This window comes from Cavia porcellus, unplaced genomic scaffold (genome assembly GCF_034190915.1).
Source record: "Cavia porcellus strain 051 isolate PalLab524CR breed Dunkin Hartley unplaced genomic scaffold, mCavPor4.1 scaffold_6, whole genome shotgun sequence".
In the NCBI taxonomy this organism is placed as follows: domain Eukaryota; kingdom Metazoa; phylum Chordata; class Mammalia; order Rodentia; family Caviidae; genus Cavia; species Cavia porcellus.
The window spans coordinates 23,130,064-23,148,288 of NW_026947489.1; the positions used below are offsets into that span (position 1 = coordinate 23,130,064).

The following is an 18,225-nucleotide window of genomic DNA, read 5'->3' on the forward strand; positions in this document are numbered from 1 at the left end:
GAAGGATGGCTGATCCACAGGGGCTATATCTGGGACACTGAAGTGGACATGTACAAGCTGCAGGAACTGTGCCTTCATTCATAATTAAAAAGAGAAATTATAAAGAGTCAAAATGCAACACACCACAGCCATAATAGGACACTTCTCATTCACATCATTTCATAGTCATTGTTGTGTTGATACATGTTTTGCCAGAATAAATCTGTCTACCTCAACTAACATACAAACATTACAAAGGTATCTTGTGGTTTTGTCAAGTTCCTGTGCCACAAACTATCAAAGCAAGAAATTATGTCAATCATATTTTTCTAATATGACAATTAGCCTAGTGTAATGGTTGATATATTATGTCAATTTGAGAAGTTTATAAGCTTAATGAAGGGATTCAGCAGGGGGCCATGGTCCTCATCCTGTGCAAAAGGAGGGAATGGAAGATGGTGTGAGTGCTATAACTGCCCTAGGTGGTAGCCTGCTTATAATATAAGGGAGAAGAGGCTTTCTCTTCCCTTTTACTGCTTTGACTATCTTCTGCTGCCATGAACTGTTGCCTCTATGACATGCTACCTTGCCTTGGAACCAGCTGATGGACTGAAACCTCCACAAACTGTGAGCTAAACAAACCTTTTCTTCATTAATTTTGAGTGTCAGGTATTTTGTCTCAGCAATGAGAGAAACGTAACTAAGACACCTAACTCAGTGGCAAATGATATGACAAACCTCGGCCGGCTACTTCCTCAAGTGCTCCCAGTTCATGGTTAGTCATCTATTCCATATTCTGGGACAAGTTCATTAACAGCAACTTACATTTATTTAGTGAACATCCAGCATGTGCCAGAAACACTCCAGGTAAATAATCATTGCACTATAAAAAGTGGGTACTACCCCATCCTAGCAAAAATAAACTACCACTCAGAAGTAGTTAGTATGTATAACTAATAGCCAGTAGGACCCATTCTTCGTGACTCTGAGCTACATCTTTCTTAGTGTAACATTCACTAGCTATTTTTAAAAATTGTTAGGACTTCATGTCTATATGGTTTCATTTTCCCTTTACTCTTTCTTTTTGTTCCAATTCCTGAAGATCACCATCTACAGATGAGCAATCTTACCTACTAGAAGTTAGCACCATGGGCCTAACAAAACTGGGTCTCAACTAAGTCAGGGTCCTGCCATTATGGGAATTCATTAAAAATGTATCTTGGACTTTACTCCAGTTTTGATCAGAATCTGGATTTTAGCACAATCACAAGGAGAGATGTGTGTGAAAATGAAGACCTGAGGAAAAGTACTAGAAAACCTAAGACTTTCTATTTCAAATTTCTAATTATTCCCCTTACTACACCCAAGCATCTTTCATACATGATTCCACTGATTTAAAGGCTACAGGGTATAACATAAATATGGTTTTTAGAACACAGTGGCAAAGAAGGGAAAAATGTGTGTGTGGGGGGGAGCAGCACCAAAGAAAGAAACAGAAGTGGCTACACTGGACATTTTCTAGAGTGCTGAGATCTGAAAACACTGGGTAGTAGAAGAGGAACCAAAAAGCAGAAAGACATAGTACCAGGAACAAATAATATAAAGAATGATACAGAATATGGTAATACCTTCAGGAAGAGTGACGGGCAGAACCAGCTGAATACTGTGAAAATCATTTATGACAGTAAAGGGACTTTGTAAACTCATCCTGGGTAAGAAGGAAGCTAGGGTCAGTGCTTGGAGCAGACACATGTTAAGAAAGAAGAGAAAATTTTATGAAGAACATTACCTCTTCATCTGACAAAATAATAAACAGTATTTGTCAATTTTCAACGGTTGAAGTTAATAACTGTTTTCTTACCTACGAATGTAAAACATTGTTTTTATTCTTCATGATTCAGAATGGGGGGATGCAAGAGCACACAACAAATAATAAAACAAATGGGTAAAAATAAAATGTCAACAATAGGAGAATCTGGATAAAGACTGAAATTTCCTTCAACCTGCAGAAAGTCAGGTTTGGAAACTGTGACCAAAGGCCAGATGCCCTAGAGTGACCTGACTCTCCCTCTATATCCCAATCTGGAAAAGGGTTTTAGCTCATTAATGCTACTTCAGAGAGTACGGGAGACCAAATCAGCAGTAATATTTTTAGACTGATTGTTAACTTTACTTTCACCCTTCTATGCCAGCTCCTGTGGGTTTTACAGCTGAGTCACTGTTCGAATTTTCTGAAGCCTTCCCCAAAAGTAAAAAGGCACCCAGAGTCTGATGGCAGCAAGGGCTTAGAAATGGATGCTTACATTTCAAGACATTGTCTGAACAGCTGAGAAGGAGAAAGGGAGACTAGACCCATGGGATCACAGTTAAATACTTGTTAACTAATGGAAGCTGTCATAGGGGAAAATTCAGACTGGGTACCACTTTTCTTGGCTCAAGAGAAAAGGTCATATATCTGGAACCTTTCTTCTTCATCTCCATCCCTAGCTCTAGGTTGTTTGCAGACAATCTGTCTGAAGGCAGAAAGGCAGGAAAGGTTGAAGACAGCATTCATCCCAGATATGAACACAGATCAGTCTTTGTGACCCCAAACCTGCTGCTCACCAACACAACCCAACTCAAGTGATAATCCTATAAGTGTGACACCAAGCACAACCTTTTCTTCAGTGCACTCCCCCATCTTAATCACTGAACAAGTTCTATTACTTACATAGAATAAATACTCAAGTTCCATACAAGGCCATCACACATCCAAACACCTCAAATCCTCTCTTATGGTAGAGACACCCATTCTTACAATGCTTTCCAGTTCTTCCTCCCCTTTGCACTGAAAGTTGTTCCCAAATAGACTACCTGACTTCACGACAGAATTGAGGCTCTGGTGTATGACAAAAACTTTTGTCAAACTGAATCATTATACCCTAGAAGTTATTAGGGCTCAAAGATACATGCTGTGAAGACTGTTCATGCAGTTGACTACACAAGGAGGAGGCAGAAGAATGGAACAGACTGTGTCAGAACTACCATATGCAGTTGAAAAAAAAATAATGAAGATAGTCTGGGGATGTAGCTTAGTGGTAAATCACTTGCTAAGAATGTGAGACCCTACGTTCATTCATGAGCACTGCAAAACAAAATCCAAAACAAAACTTCCATCTAGGATCAACAGAGTGGCTCAGCACTCATTAGTAAGCAAGTATTTATTAAATAGCCATGAGCAAGGCACTGTGGCTGCACACTGAAAATATAGTGAGTGGAGAATTTGGAGTTGAAAAAGGCCAAGACACCTTGGCTAGTCCCAGGATGTCTATATTCCATACAGGAAGAAACCTAAGCCTGCTTGGAATGCTACCTTAAAAAGGCTGTTTGGAAGATAATGGAAGTAGCAAAGCAAAATACTGAAGACTCCCCTATCATCTCAGGTTGACCTAGCCTACAGAGCAATGCTGGGTGGGGGGTACTATAAGTAACAGTGCAGGGAATATTCCATTCATTGGTAAGCATTTAAGGCAGAAGCCAGATGTGGTAAAGTCCCACACAATTTTATAGGACGTGTCCTCTTTTGGCATCACAGACTGATCATCTATTTGCCTATTGGTTTTCTATACTAGGTGCTCATTAAAAGCCCTGCCAAGGTCCTTCAAAGTAGATTCTCAGGTCACCTCACTCTCTTGCTGAATAATGTTGAACACAGAAGAGGCATAAGGGGAAAGGCAGACAAATCCAGCAGGCAACAAAGTAATGAGCTTTGACTGAGAGGTAGAGAAGAGGGAGAACTGTTTAACACTCTCACCTTTAGAGTTCCCATCAAGGGAACATATGACCTCCAGTTAAGTAGCCCTTAGTACTGTGGATGGATAGTTATGTGTGTTGTCCAAGGAAGCATAGGTTCATTAACAGGAAGCATGAGAATTTTAGAACCAAACAGAGCAGAACCGCTGAGTTTGCCAGTGTTGTGTCACTTTTGGCACTCTGCAACCTCTGAGAACCTATTTCTTCATCTATGCAAGCATTAAAATCCTGTGATGTACTCAGCATAAGTAGTAGATAAATGGTTGTTATTAGTCACTCTATCTGCTATTGCAGGATTATAGGACTTAAGATATTACAAACAGGACAAGAGTGGCCCTGGCCACATACCCTGGAGTCTCTGAGAAAAATGCACTTTTAATACTCATCTTGCTTGAAGGACTTCTTCCCTAACAGGGGTAGACTATCTAGAAAGTAACCTCACAAAATGCCACATCCAAAACCAGGGGGGCCTCACAGGCATAGGTTTCAGAATCAAGACTCCACCTGGGGTCTTCCAGCAAGGCTGTGAGGTCAAAGGAATTCATACGGCAGCAGCACTCTAGCCCCTGGATAATGCTCTTCATGTATCAGCCTTTTGCTGAGAACGCAAAGAAAGGTTGAAGTAATGCAAAAAAAAAAAAAAAAAAAAAAAAAAAAAGGAAAAAAAAATGAATTATCCTTAGCGAAGAAAATGGAAGCCCGGATCACAGCAATTACTGTGCTCTATTTGGTATTCTCTCTCATCTGTTTCCATTGATAGTCATGGGGATCCTTAACAGTAACAATTTTAACCTATTCATTGATGCACCTTTAGTGCCTAATACACGCTTGGCACACAGCTGGTGCTTAATGCCCACTGAATTTAGCCAACATATTTAGTCAAGAGTCTCACTCTCTAACCCTGCCTTCCACACTGCTGAATACTTAAAGAGTAGTAGAAGATGGTCAGATATGAAGCAATGGCTGCTTGGGTTAATATATCAACAAGCAGAGTCCAAAAAATAAGCCTGCACTCTGGGCCCCATAGAGAGACAATAGGGAAGCAAGCTGTGTGCATGGATAACTCCTAGATTTCCCCAAGCTACTGAAATACCTCCTCTCTGCCTGAAGAAACTGACCTAGTTGGTTTTCAGAAGGAAAGGCAGAGTAGGCACTGAAACGTGGGCTGTGTGTTCCCGCATTGCTGGCGAGGTTGCACGATCTGGCACTGCAGCTGGCTGGTGGGAGAGCTGCGTCCTACTCTAAGAGGCAGTACTCTCCTGTGGGCTTTCCAAGAAGGCCCAGAACACAGGGAAGAGACCGCTGCCACTACAGCTTTGAAAAACCAAAGATGGCATGGCAAAGACAACATGACAATTAGAAACGGGTGTATCTTCAACGTTCAGAAAAGAAGAAATACCTTTGGTTGCCCTCAGGCAAATCACTCTGCTCAGGCAACTTTCTGGTCCTTATGAATCTGGAGGCTCAGAGTCACAAAATCAGATACTTTCCCATCCACAAAAATCATGTAATATTTATCACTAAAGTGCCTGAGATGGAAAGTGGAGAAGAAAAAATATTCCCACTATAGAGATAAACATTCCCAGCTACAGACATAGGCTTTTGAAGTGGTGAGGAAGCTGGATCTAAGATTTTTTTTTTTTTTTAATGTACAGGACGAGGTCTGGCTATGTTGGCCCCAAATTCCTAGGCTCAAATGATTTTCCTGCTTCAAACTCCTAAAGAGGTGAGATTGTTGACTTGTGTCACCTTGTCCAGCAAAACTATTTTTATAGCCTACTTCCACAGTAACTTTCAGGCCATGTATGCTTAGCCCCATGTTGGACACACCTGTATTTCCATGGCCCAAAGATGTATTTCAAAAGGACCCTTGTAATTTAAGGAAAATGAAAGCCAAATAAGAGCTACCTCCTCAAACTAGATTCCAGTAAAAATAGTTGGTCAAACAGTGATGGCCTATAGACAGATACCAATCTCCTGTGTGAGTTCTTCTGTCTGGTCAGATACAGTAGGAGTGAGGTTAGGATTAAGGCTGGCTTTGAAGAACATACAGAAGAAAATAACTATACCTCTAAGCCAAGGTCCAGGCATAGGATACTGAACTGTGACACCATACTTCCTTGCCTAGGAATACAGGTTAGTTATCAATCTTTCCAGAAAAGCCTGAGTCAGCTGAAACTAGTACTTTCAGAGACTCCACCATAACCCAGAGGTAATTATTTAGGGCAAAGCTTTTTCCTACTCATATCCAAATTTTCCAAAAACCCACTTCCCCTCCTCCAAATGGGTTTAACCAAACAACTGGGCATTAAAATGTCTAGCAGATGCACCAGTCCCAGGCTCTGCAAAGAATTCTAAAAAAAGAGCTGCGCCAAACAGGGTGGAGACCAAAGAATCGACAGAACAGTGCCTTGCTGCTATGACTGCTGGTTCCTAGACTAGGAAGGTGGGGAAAGATAACAGGTTCAAATGGACTCCACCATTAACACCAACAGCAAATGACTTCACTTATCTCACCCATTTTCCTAGACAACCTATATCTAACACTCTTTTTATATAAAGTAAAATCTTTAGATGTGAAGTATACATGTAGTATTTAAGTTTATATTTCTTTCTGAATACTTTGAGACTTGTACCCGGTCAACTCTTCTCCTGATACTACAAGAGGGAAATAAACAGGTAATGAATAGAAGCAGTTCAAGGGATTGCCAAGAAGTCCCTTCAACGTGTCCCCATCAAATCCTGCCAAAATGACAAGGAATCCTAAAGGGGAGTGGCTTTTTTCATCCATTTTGCTACCCTCAACAAAGAGATAGAGACAGAAAGAAAAGAAAAGAAGGTGGGGGGGGGACAGGAAAGAAAGGCGGGCAAGCCTGTGCAGCTGGGAGTTACCCTAAGTCTGCTTACCCTTCTGACCCCTTTCAAAATCAATGCTTTTAACATCATGTGAAGGCAATTTCAATATCCTAGCACTAGATACCTAGTCTCACCTAAGATTATAGTTCTTTCCCCTCACAATGTTTCAGTGATTACCTGTCCCCTCTAGTTTTAAAAGCCACTGAGAGAATCTGGCCATCTAGTAGTAATCAGTCCCTTAAATCCCCTCCCCCACTTAAAAGTGTTTTGCTTCATCATCTTCAAGACAGGCCTGGCCACCAGGGGGTTAGCTGGATCTTCTCTGCATAAGGCTGTCACCTTGGGGACCCTTCTCAGGGCCACCCAGATATAGATTAACAACTCCAGGGAATTTATCAGGGTAAGTGGAAAAGCCCTGCCTGGCTTTACGAACAGCCATCTGTCCTGCAGCACTCACAGCTAGTATTTCCATCTCTGGCAAAACAGCTCCATGTTGTGTATGTGTACAGGGAGTGAGCAAAGGGGAGCAGAACAACTGTTGCTGTGGATATCCTCCATTAACATTACCCCCTGAGCCCCCTCCCCCAGCTGACTCATCCTCTCACACTTACCTGAATGTGTGCTGCTCTGGGCTGAGGAGTCTGAGTCCTGGGTGCTCCAGGGTCGGTCCCAGCCCGTCAGGCTGAGGGACTGCAGGCCAAGGCACAAGTCATTTGCATCTGGGAGGCCACGGGAAGATTCTTGCGCAGAGGTGGGAAAAAGCATCTTGCTTGTAACTGTTTCTTCAGAGTCTTGGAAGTCTGCTTTGGATAGGAGGATAGCAGAAACCCTAGAGTTAAGGGTTGTTTTTCCCGATATCATCAACAATAAATACTATTAATAATAGTTTCCCCAGACTCAAGAGCCAGACATCCAAGCTGACTGAAAGCTGCAGCTGCTGTCTCTGCACTTTTGGGGGCGTTTGAGCAAGAGCAGTTGCCATACAGCCCCCTCCCCACAACACACCCCTATCCCGTCTGCATTACAGACTGGGCCAGCATGTGATCAGGCTGCTGATGCTTCCCGCTGCCAGTGACATCAGCCGGCTGAGCCGTGCAATAGAGAGCGGCATCATCCCTCGCAGAGCGGGGGAGGAGCAGGAGGGACGACAGGGAGGAGACTTGCCTCCCAGGGAAAAAAAAAATAGCACGAGAGCTACTTGGAATAGTCCGAGTGCAATGCTGGTAAGTCAGGGTTCCAAGGCAGCGCCCTCCGGTCTCCAGCAATGGTGGCCAAGTGGCCCTCAGATCCGACTAAAGTCCTCTCTGCTGACAGCAAAGCCAAAGCAGCCGACTGCCTGCTTGTGTAGCTCTGCCCTCCTGTCCCTCCCCTCTCTCTCCCTCAGCTCTCCACCCCCAAACCCAAAAACACTCTAGTCCTGGACTCTCTCCAGCTGCTGGCTCAAGCCCTGGCTTTGCAGCCCAATGCAAAGCTTCACAATCCTGCTAGCAAAAATCTGTGTTCCAAGTGGCCCCAGAGCAGCACCCTGACACAGCAGTGTTTACCACTGAGGAATGGGATAACCTTCAGAAAACACTGCACACTTGGACACTGGGGAATAACACCTGGTGCTCTAGGTTTCCCTAGAGTAGCTTATCAGAGAAAAGAGGTCAGCTTTGGCAGCGGGAAGGGAAGTCAACTGGGCCACTATAGGTACATCTTACAGCACATGACCCACACCCACATGCCAGAGTGAGATCTGCTCTCAGATAATCCATCCCTAGGCTCCCTCACACCAACAGGTAGGCATTAGTCCTGAGCAGACATATGGGCCCAGCTCCTCCCCAATCTCCTACAATTGAAGGTGCAGACTGAACAAACATTCCTGGAGCAGTGTCTAGTGGACTAAAACAAGAGAAACCATCTCAGTATTATTATGCCCTATCAGATACATCATGATCAAGAGTTCACATCACCAGGCTCTGTCATAACACCTCCTCTTGTCTTTGTCTTTTCCAGAGCCTTTGAATACTGGCCAAAATGTAAGGGCCACCAGGTCCTTTAATTTTCTTGGATGCTGCCTAGGACCAAGAACCCATTTTATGACCACTCACAACTCTAGCAATAAAAATCTAAAGAAGGTCCAACTTCAGAAGCTTCTGCATTTCCTCTTCATCAATGTCCTCTTCTGTATCAGTCATTTTCCAATGTGACCGCTTGTCACCTGGCTTCTTCATAAAGGAGGTTACAGCAGCAGTTTCAGCCCCAGCCGCAAGGCTGCTCACATCTACACCAGGCACACATCACTTTGAAGGTTTTCTGTTGCAAGAAGCAGCAGCAGAGATGAGAAGCATGCCCACTTGGGACCTCCTCTGGCAGGGACTAAGCAAGTAAGTGGGGACAGCTGACCGCAGCTTCATGCAGTATTATCCCATCCTGAGTCTACTCAGGCTTAGAGCCTGGAGGGGAAAATGGTCAGTCTATGGAGGGGCTCCTCCCTGGGAGGCTGCTTTTTCTTTTTCTTTTTTTTTTTTTTTTTTTTTAAAGCTTTGCTGCTGTGTCATCCATCCATGTTATTCCTGTCTGGCCGTAGATATTCTGCTTGCTCCCTATCTGTTTGTTAAAGCTGTGTTCAGCACTGCACAGGCTGAGTAGGAACTCAACCACAGTGGCACTACCCCCACCCTAGACCACTTTCTGCTATTTCTCTATGTCCATCCTTACCCCAAGCTAAGGAAATACTTTAATGTACTGACTGCAAAAGCAAAATGCTTTTATTAACATCCAGGCTTGAAGTATTTATCCCATGCAAACCAGGAATATATATAATGCCCTCTACCATAACCTGCTTTAAAGTGTAGAAGCAGCCAATCTCCTATATCCTCTAAAATCAAAGCATCTGTATATAAATGGTCATCCTCAACCTTTGTCAGACAAAGAATCTAATCATCAGTGTGATTCGACTGTATGGCAGACCATCAGTATCAGCATTACCAGAAACCTGCTATAAATACTAAAGCTCAGGCCTCACTTGCAACCTATGGACCAAAGATCCCCTGTTACGTTTCTTTTCGGTACCAGAGACTGAACTCATGATCTCATGCTTGCTAGGCAGGCACTTAATACCACTGAAAATCCCCAGCCCAAGATCCCCAGTTAAAGTGAATGTACATAAAAAGTCTGAGTAGTACTGCCTAGTACAACTACTATAGCCTTCCAATTGAAAGCTGAAAGGCCCCTGGCTTGAACAACAGGTCTGTTAAATCCCTCAAGGTCCAGATGGCTACAAATGCCCCAAAGCCTGAACACTTACAAGTGAGTACAACTCTACCCTTACCCTAGAATCCCCACAACAGACCTCATCTTTATGTTTAGTCAGACATTCCTCTATCTATAAAGGTTTTCACTTCCATTGCAGGATTCCTCTAGATTGCTTCCCACTACACCATCAACGGAGGTCATCCCTATTACACCTTAGTATACAGTTGGCTGGGAGAAGTCAAAAGTCTTAGGAGTCTGACAGACCCTGCTTTTTGCTTACCAAGTTGACCACTGTGTGACCCCAGTCAAATTATTCAGTCTATCTGAGTACTTTATCTGTAAAGTAGAAAAAGCAGCTACCCTTTTAAGTGTTTCTGAGAATTAACAAAAATTTGGAGCTAGGTGTGGTCAACACCTCTAATCCCAGTTAATGAGGAGGCTGAGACAGGAAGATTCCAAATTTCAGGCCAGCCTGGGAACCTTAGTGAAACTCCATCTAAAAATAAAAAATAGAAAGGGCAGGCTGCTGGTAAGTTCAGCAGCCTAGAACCTGCCTGGCAAGCATGAGGTTGTGAGTTCAACTTCCAGTATCAACAAACAAACAAACAGGACTTGGATGTGTGTGTCTGTATGATGCACTTGGTACAGTACCTGACACAAAATATTTTACCTGTGGGGTAACCATCTAAATTATACAAACTATGACACTTTTGAAAGAGGGGATATATTAATAATTGTATCAGGACTATACACTTAAATGGAAACACTGTTAGACAAATTGGAAGGCATCATCACTTCTACCTAATGGCTTCTTGATCCCATCTCTCCAGATTTTTCCCTTCTGGTCTGAAAAGGAAATAGCACATGCTACCATGCAATGAATCAACAGGCCTGATAAGCAAAGATTAATTTTAATAAGCAAAAGCCCACATGTGCAGTTGGCCCTTTTTATTGAAAGAGTTTCAATATTTTTGGGAGACAAGAGCTCTATGTATTCCAGGCTAGCCTTCAAATCCTTACTCCTTAAACCCAGGCTGGCCTTAAATTCACAATCCTCTTCCCTTCCCTTCTTGAGAGTGCTTACATCATCACTCCTGTTTTAGAAAATGTATTTTTATAATCTTTTGTGCCAAGAACCAACTAGGCACTCAGAAGATACTAAAAGCCAGTACCCAACACAGACTAAAGTAGTAACTTTCCTTTCAATTTCAAATGCTTTATCCAACCAGTTTCTTTTATCAGTATTTACACAAAGCTTCTGATTTGTTTCTGAAATCAATTTGAATTTTTAAAATTGTTCCTCTCTGAAAATGTTATCTTCTCTATTATGTTTAACCTCGCAAGTTCTTCAACAACTTGAGGAAATCAGAAAACTAAAAGCTCAAAGCCTGTTACTGACTTACTATGGTTTGAATGTGTTCATGTGTTAAGAAACTTAATCCTTCTTTATACACTGATAGTGCGTGGAGGTAGGGCCCTCTGGTTACTGGCTTGATAAAGAGATGAGCCGGCATGCCTCTAGGTCTCCTGGTTCATCCACCACACTACAAGCAGAAAAGCCCAAACAGATGTCAACACCATCTTTTGGGACTAATCCATCTCCAGTACTATGAGCCAAGTAAAGTTTGTCTGTTCTTTATAAATTACTCAGTCTCAAGAGACATTTTGTCACATAAATAATAGGTGAACAAAAATTGGCCTACAATAGAGAATCCCCTCACAGATCCAAAATGCAGATGGACACCGGCTTTAGGCCTAACTTTCACAGTCTCAATTATAATCATTTTCATCTTCAGCGTGACAACCTATCTTCTCATGGATACTCAGTTACCAAAACTCAGCACAAAATTGCTCAGGCTAAGCCAGGCTTATGGGAGACTGAGCCAGGAGGAACACAAGTTTGAACCTAGCCTGGGCAATTTAGCACAATCTTATACTAAGAAACTAAAAAAAACCAGAACAGACAGTGTGATGATGCTGCTGAGGGAGAAAGGCCCTGCATTTAATAGTGCTGAGATCTGGGTGTGGTAGTCCACACCTGTAATCCCAGCCCTCGAGAGACAGAAGCAGGATGATCTCTGTGAATGCGAGGCCAGTCTGGGCTACAAAGTGAGTTCAAAAATCAGCCTGAACTAGCGAGACCTCATCTCAAAAAATCAAATGAACAAACAAACCAAAACAAAAAACATCAAAAACATTTTGAAAAGGAATTAGAGAGGAAGAAAAATAAGTTAAAGGACAGAATGACCACTAAACTCATAATTATAATAAAAATTCTACAGGTTGAAGATGGGCAATGTTGGTTAAGAAATAAACTATGAACAGCTAATGTGTGTGTCAAGGTAGCAGGCTAACGGATTTCCCTTTTTTATTTATTAGAAAACATTGTAAGAACACAAAACAAAATTTGTCCTATCTTGCCTGCTTCTTTCTAACCTTTTGTGTGTGGCCTTTTGAGTGTGGTACCACATAGGACCTTTGCACTGAGCACTCAGCCCTTTTTAAGTTTTTTCATTTTGAGGCAGGGTCTTGCAATTTACTAAGTTTCTCAGGCTGATTTTTTTTTTTTTTTTTTGAGACAGGATTCACTATGCAATTCAGATTGGCCTTGAGCTCAGTAAGTAGCTCCAGCTGGCCTTAAACTTGTGATGATACTCCTGCTTCTGCTTCCTAGGGTGCTGGTATTACTTGTGCTCACTACCATGTCCAGTTTTTTCCTAGACTTTCAACAAACATTATTATAGTTTGTATAGCAACTACACTTGAACTCTTTTATAACATTTCTACTTCATCCTCAAATTCCAGTATCTAGGAATAACAAAAACATGACACTATCATTTGCCCACATTAATTTCTTTCAAATATAATTGACTTCAGTCAGCAAAAAACTACTGAAATCAGGATTTATGATTTTAAATCCCTAGCAAGCACACAAAGTAGCATTTCTTTCTTTTTGTCTTTTTCTTTTTTATCGGTACTGGGGCTCAAACTCACAACTGCCTGCTTGCAAGGCAGGTGCTTATGCCGCTGAGCTAAATCCCCAGCCCCAAAGTAGCATTTCTAATAATGTATTTCTAAAAAGACTTTGGATACTACTTTTTCCCACCCACTAAGAAAACCAAAATGCCTTTGCCCCATCTCCAATACCGGAGCTCAAATCCAGGGCCTTCAAACTTAGTTACATTCCCAGTGCTTTTTGAATTTTTGAGACATAGTCTCATTAAATTGCCCAGACTGCACTGAAAATTGTGCTTCTCCTGCCGCAGCTTCCCAGAGTGGTGAGATTACAGGTTAGCACTACCATGCCTGGCCCGAAATGCTGATTCTAAAATATCAATCTGGCCACTTTAAGAGAAAAAATAAGTACAAAAAATGTCCAATATCTATCATGGTCATGTCAGTGACTATTTGTACTATGGTTCTTACCTATCCACATTAGGGCAGCTGGAAGTTTCTCTAGCGCAGCACATCTCCAATTTTAATTTTTTGAGACAGAATCTTACTACGTATTTCAGGGTGCCTTAAACTATGTAGCCCAGGTTGGCCTCTAATTAGTGCTGACCCTACCTCAGCCTCCCAACTGCTGGGATTACAGGCACATACCATCACACCCAGGCTCCAATTTTAATATACATAAATATTATTGTTTTACATCTATTAAAGGTAGGAAAGAAATAGGCTCTGTAGAGTGAGTTTTGGCCAACAAAAAAGTAGAAAAATAAGTATACTCTACAAAGTATGAACCACTCTACAAGAGAACACAATGGCCCACACAAATCTTTTTAAGACTGATTTTAGGGACCTGGATTGGTCCTCTGAACTTGCATTTCTATTCTTATGGTACTGAAGATTGAACCCATAGCCACCCTACATCCCCAGTCTTTTTGAAACAGTATCTCACTAAATTGCCAAGTTGCCTGGGCTGAACGTGAACTTGCAGTCCTCTTATTTTAGCCGCCTCCAAGTGTTGGGATTACATATGAACTTGAATTTCTACCACACTGGAGGTGGCATGAGTGATACTGATGTGTAATTACACTTTGAACAGCTACAAGAGTCTCTCTTTCAAATTAGTCATCCCATCCTGACTCAGTATCACTTTCTTGGTTGTGCTAACTCTTCAACGAGCACCTTCAGTAGTTTCCTGATCTGTTGCCTTTCAAATTAAAGTCAATCTTAGCTCTGGCTTACTTTTTAGCCTTTTCTCACACTATTCAGCAAACATAAAAGGCTAAATATAAATTAATCCCAATTTCCTAGGAGTTCACACTGCTAATCTCTGTGTTAATAAGTGTAACAGTTCTGAAGACAGAATATGTGATGGCTTAGTGTATTCAAGGAGCAGTTTCTCGTAACTTTACCTAGATATGAAACTATATGATTACAGATGAAATTATGAAAGCATTAAGTTTCATTTGTGCTTGGCATTATAGAAACATGATTATTGGATTAATCTTTTTTTTTGTCTTTTTCTTTTTTATCGGTACCAGGGATCGAACTCACCGACTGCCTGCTTACAAGGCAGGCGCTTATGCTGCTGAGCTAAATCCCCAGCCCCTATTGGATTAATCTTGATTGTTTCTAATAATATTCAAATAAATTCTGCATATTTCAAACTGACTTCTATAATAGTTCTTAAAAGAAACATTAACATGTTTACATTTTAAATACCAGTTCAGTTCCATGACTGGTGGCAGAGGGAGGAGAGGATGCTTGTTCAGTGCAAGGTCAACAGTGCCACAGAAAGCTATGTGGGACTCATGTGTACTTGATGTCACTAAGCACATAGGCAATCAGTGAAGGTCCCCATTCACACTTCTGTAGAAAGTGAATATAAACTGGGAAAGTCAACATTCTGCAAGTCATTAATCCTCGCATATCTTTATTCTCCAGATCACCCAGACCCTTTCCACAGAATTAAAACACTACCTTCCAGTTCACTCTAAGGCTTTAATCAAAGAAGGTGGTATTCAGTTACTGCTCAGAGTTAATTCATACACAGTATTTGGAGCGCAGCAGATGACAGTAATTGCTGGTAGCCAATTACCAACTCTACTGATTGTAAATATGAGCACAGCCTAAATCCATAATCTTGAGTGAACGGCTATCTGATGTCTGATAACAGGGTACACTGTATTTTACACATCATTCTTCCTTTGATACATGGTCTTAAATCCTTGGATACCGAGTTAAGTGTTTGCATGAAACTGTATCAGTCCATTGTCAAAGCAGACATGCTCACACTACAGGAATGCCGACAACATGGATAATGAAAGAAATCTAAGAATATAAAATATTTTCTCTCTTAAAATGAGTCAAGAAGCCAAAACCTGCATATAAGTTTCTAGAAACAAAGAATGAAGAAAATAAGACTAAGATCAAGAAGTAAAATAAATTTGTCAACAAGATAAAAAAAGGCTATGCTATGTTCACTGAAGTTAATGGTGAGAAGGTCAGAAGAAGGCAGTGTTCTTGGGGGTATTAATTTAAAATTATAAAATACTCAAAGAACACACATGCAAGAATTGTGTGTCACAAACAATGTATACTATGGAGCACTACAGAAGCAGAAAACTAGCAGTTGTGACTTATACTGGAGTTGTTATGGTAAGAATAAGATAGCTTACTAAGAGCCCTTTGGCACAAAGAGAAGAAAGCAAGGAGCATGTAGCTAAGATGAAGATAATGGAGATAAGCTGGTGTATGAGATTAAGGTCAAAGATGCTGTCCAAAAACTGAAGACACTGAAACAGAGGTCTAACAGCATCATGAGCAAAGAAAGTAATTTGTAAGCACAGCTAAAACAACTAGAAAATATCAGTTTGAAAATAAGAAAGCAAACTAGGAAACTCAGCCATGTATTTTTAGGACAATTGGCTCCGAGAACCCTGGAAAAGAACAAGAAAGGTAGGTCTCCTTCATAAACTGTTAACAAACACTTAAGTAACTGCCAGTATGGCACTTTGGACATCACTGTTTGCTGGATCTCTGTGACCAACATACACCAGTTTTATATACAATGATAGATTTAACAACATGACAAAAATTATTTTGTTCCCTGATGCCTTAAATTGTTCAGGGTATTGTGTACTTAAAAAGTAATAGCTCTAAGTACTTTTCTGTATCCTCTTCCTTTTTTAAAAGACAAGTATCTTCAATTTAATGCAAGAGAACATTTTACTTTTATATAATCATGTTCTGGTGATTCTGTTTATAGGCTTTTCCAAAATAAAACCCTGAAAAATATTTAGGATAACCTATGTTTCACTATTAATACAAAAGTACCATTTAATGCAGCATATTCATTAATGTAACACAGTTGGCCCTGTTTTGACACTTTTGTTTAAAGATACACATTTTAAAAACTGCTTATGTTGTATCTGGACAATTTTTTAATAACAATCTTTTCTGATACGTCCATTTTGAATTAAGTACATATTATTCTCTTTTAGTGTCCTCTTTAGTCATAATCGTACTACTTTGTATTTGTAATCACGTTTAATTTAGCTATTTTCTATATACTGGTCCTAATAAGATAACAGTACCTTTCATATGATAGAAATCAGTAAGGAAATCTTAATTTTCTTTTTATATTTTATGGTAAGCAGCAGGAAGAAAATGCACTTATAGTTAACTGCCAAAACTGAAGTGCTAATGATCAATCTGTTTCTACCTACACACAATCTGTTCTACTAAAATGGAAATAATAGACTTTTTTGTATGTAGTACTGGGATTGAACACAAGACCTCTGCACTGAGCTACTGCCCTAGCCTTTTGAGACAGGGTCTCACTAAATTGCCCAGGTTGGTCTGAATTTGTAATCCTGCCTCAGCTCCTAAACTACAGGATTATAGGTATACACTACCATTCTCCCACCCTCTTGAAAATAAAAATGTGTCACCATTCTCCATTTAGCAGTACTCATGCTGCATTCCTGTTATTTTTCTGTTGGTACTGTAAAAGAAAAATCACATAACAGTGTTGAAATATAACCAAAGGTCATATACCATATTCACATAAGGAAGACTCAATATTGCTAAAAACCTATTTTCCCATCAAATGAATATACACAGTGTAATTCCAATAATAATACCTACCTTTGAGTAATTCAATGCCAAAAGAGTTTTAAAAAAATAGTGGTGGAACAATCAGATATCCATATCAGGGGAAATGAACCTTTGTCTCCTACCATATAAAAATGAATTATTAAACCTTAATGACTCACAAGTAAAAACAAAGGAATGTAAATATAATGATTCTCTAAGGAAATATCTTTATAATCTACAGTTGAAAGGAGATGGAGAAAAGCAAAGATTTCTTATGTAGGACACAAAATGAAAAACTTTGATAAACTGGGTGTTTTCAAAATAAACTTCTGCTAATCCAGTCATATTAAAAGTAACTAGGGGGGCTGGGGATTTAGCTCAGTGGCATAAGCGCCTGCCTTGCAAGCAGGCAGTCCTGAGTTCAATACCCGGTACCAATAAAAACGAAAAAGACAAAAAAAAAAAAAAAAAAAAAAAGTAACTAGGAAAGTCACAAAATGCGAGAGAATACTTACAACCATACCTGACAAATGGTTAGTAGATAAATTAGAACAGTAACCACTCAAGTTTTTTAAATTCTAATTTTTTACAATTGAGCTTAATGGTACATTTTAGATATACATAATGATCACATTCATCCTAGGAAGTTTGTACCCGTACATGATAAATCTTGATTTTTTTCCCCATTCCCTTACCCTCCCTTAAACCCTCTCTTCCTATTTACAAAAGCTTTGTTTACATTTTCTTTTCTCATTCCTTTTCTTCTTTCTTCCTTTCCCCCTTCACTCTCCCTAGTTCCCCTTCCCATTTGAATATTTTCTTTTTATTTCACAATATCTTTTATACATTTTGGTTCTTAAATCCTAATTTTACAAGGGTACAAAATCTGAAAAGCACCTCAATGACTAGAAAGAACCTGAAAGAGGGCTCTGTAATCTGAAGTTTAAACAATGAGATAATAAGATACAACTACCAGATGGCTAAAATAAAAATGAATGGCTTTACAGTTTTCTAATATTTGGTGTTAATCAAAACCTCCCACATTACATTATAACCACTCAAGAAAAAGGTCTGTTGACTTCTTACACAATTAAACACATAGCATCCTCTGACCTAGCAATTCTATTCCTAGGAATTCAAGCAGGAGAAACAAAAGGATCCATCAAAAGATCTATACAAGAATAGTATAGTAGCTAGGTATGATGATGCATATCTGTAATTCCAGAACTCTGAGAGGAAGAGGCAGGAGGATTAGAAGTTCAGCTCCAGCCTGGGGAACTCAGTGACTTAGCAAGATCCTTTCTCCCCCAC

General features: G+C 40.4%; 1 protein-coding gene and 1 long non-coding RNA gene across 12 annotated transcripts in view; one reads left to right on the forward strand and one right to left on the reverse strand.

Annotated features, from left to right (window-relative positions):
* Cpeb1 (cytoplasmic polyadenylation element binding protein 1) overlaps positions 1-18,225 on the reverse strand; it is an 80,113-nt gene that overhangs the window by 17,138 nt on the left and 44,750 nt on the right. For 6 of the 11 annotated variants that reach the window (XM_063250089.1, XM_063250087.1, XM_063250088.1 and 3 more), the window contains exon 3: positions 7,239-7,430. In XM_063250089.1, coding sequence (XP_063106159.1) covers positions 7,239-7,430 — 192 coding nt within the window. Of the gene's footprint in view, positions 1-7,238; positions 7,431-7,791; positions 7,959-18,225 lie in introns of those variants that run through there. The other 5 variants (XM_063250092.1, XM_063250086.1, XM_063250084.1 and 2 more) reach the window with 3 other exon arrangements.
* Positions 7,426-14,483, forward strand: LOC134476385 (uncharacterized). Its single transcript, XR_010047976.1, has 3 exons — positions 7,426-7,850; positions 8,626-8,996; positions 14,358-14,483. It is a non-coding gene; the product is annotated as an uncharacterized LOC134476385 (long non-coding RNA).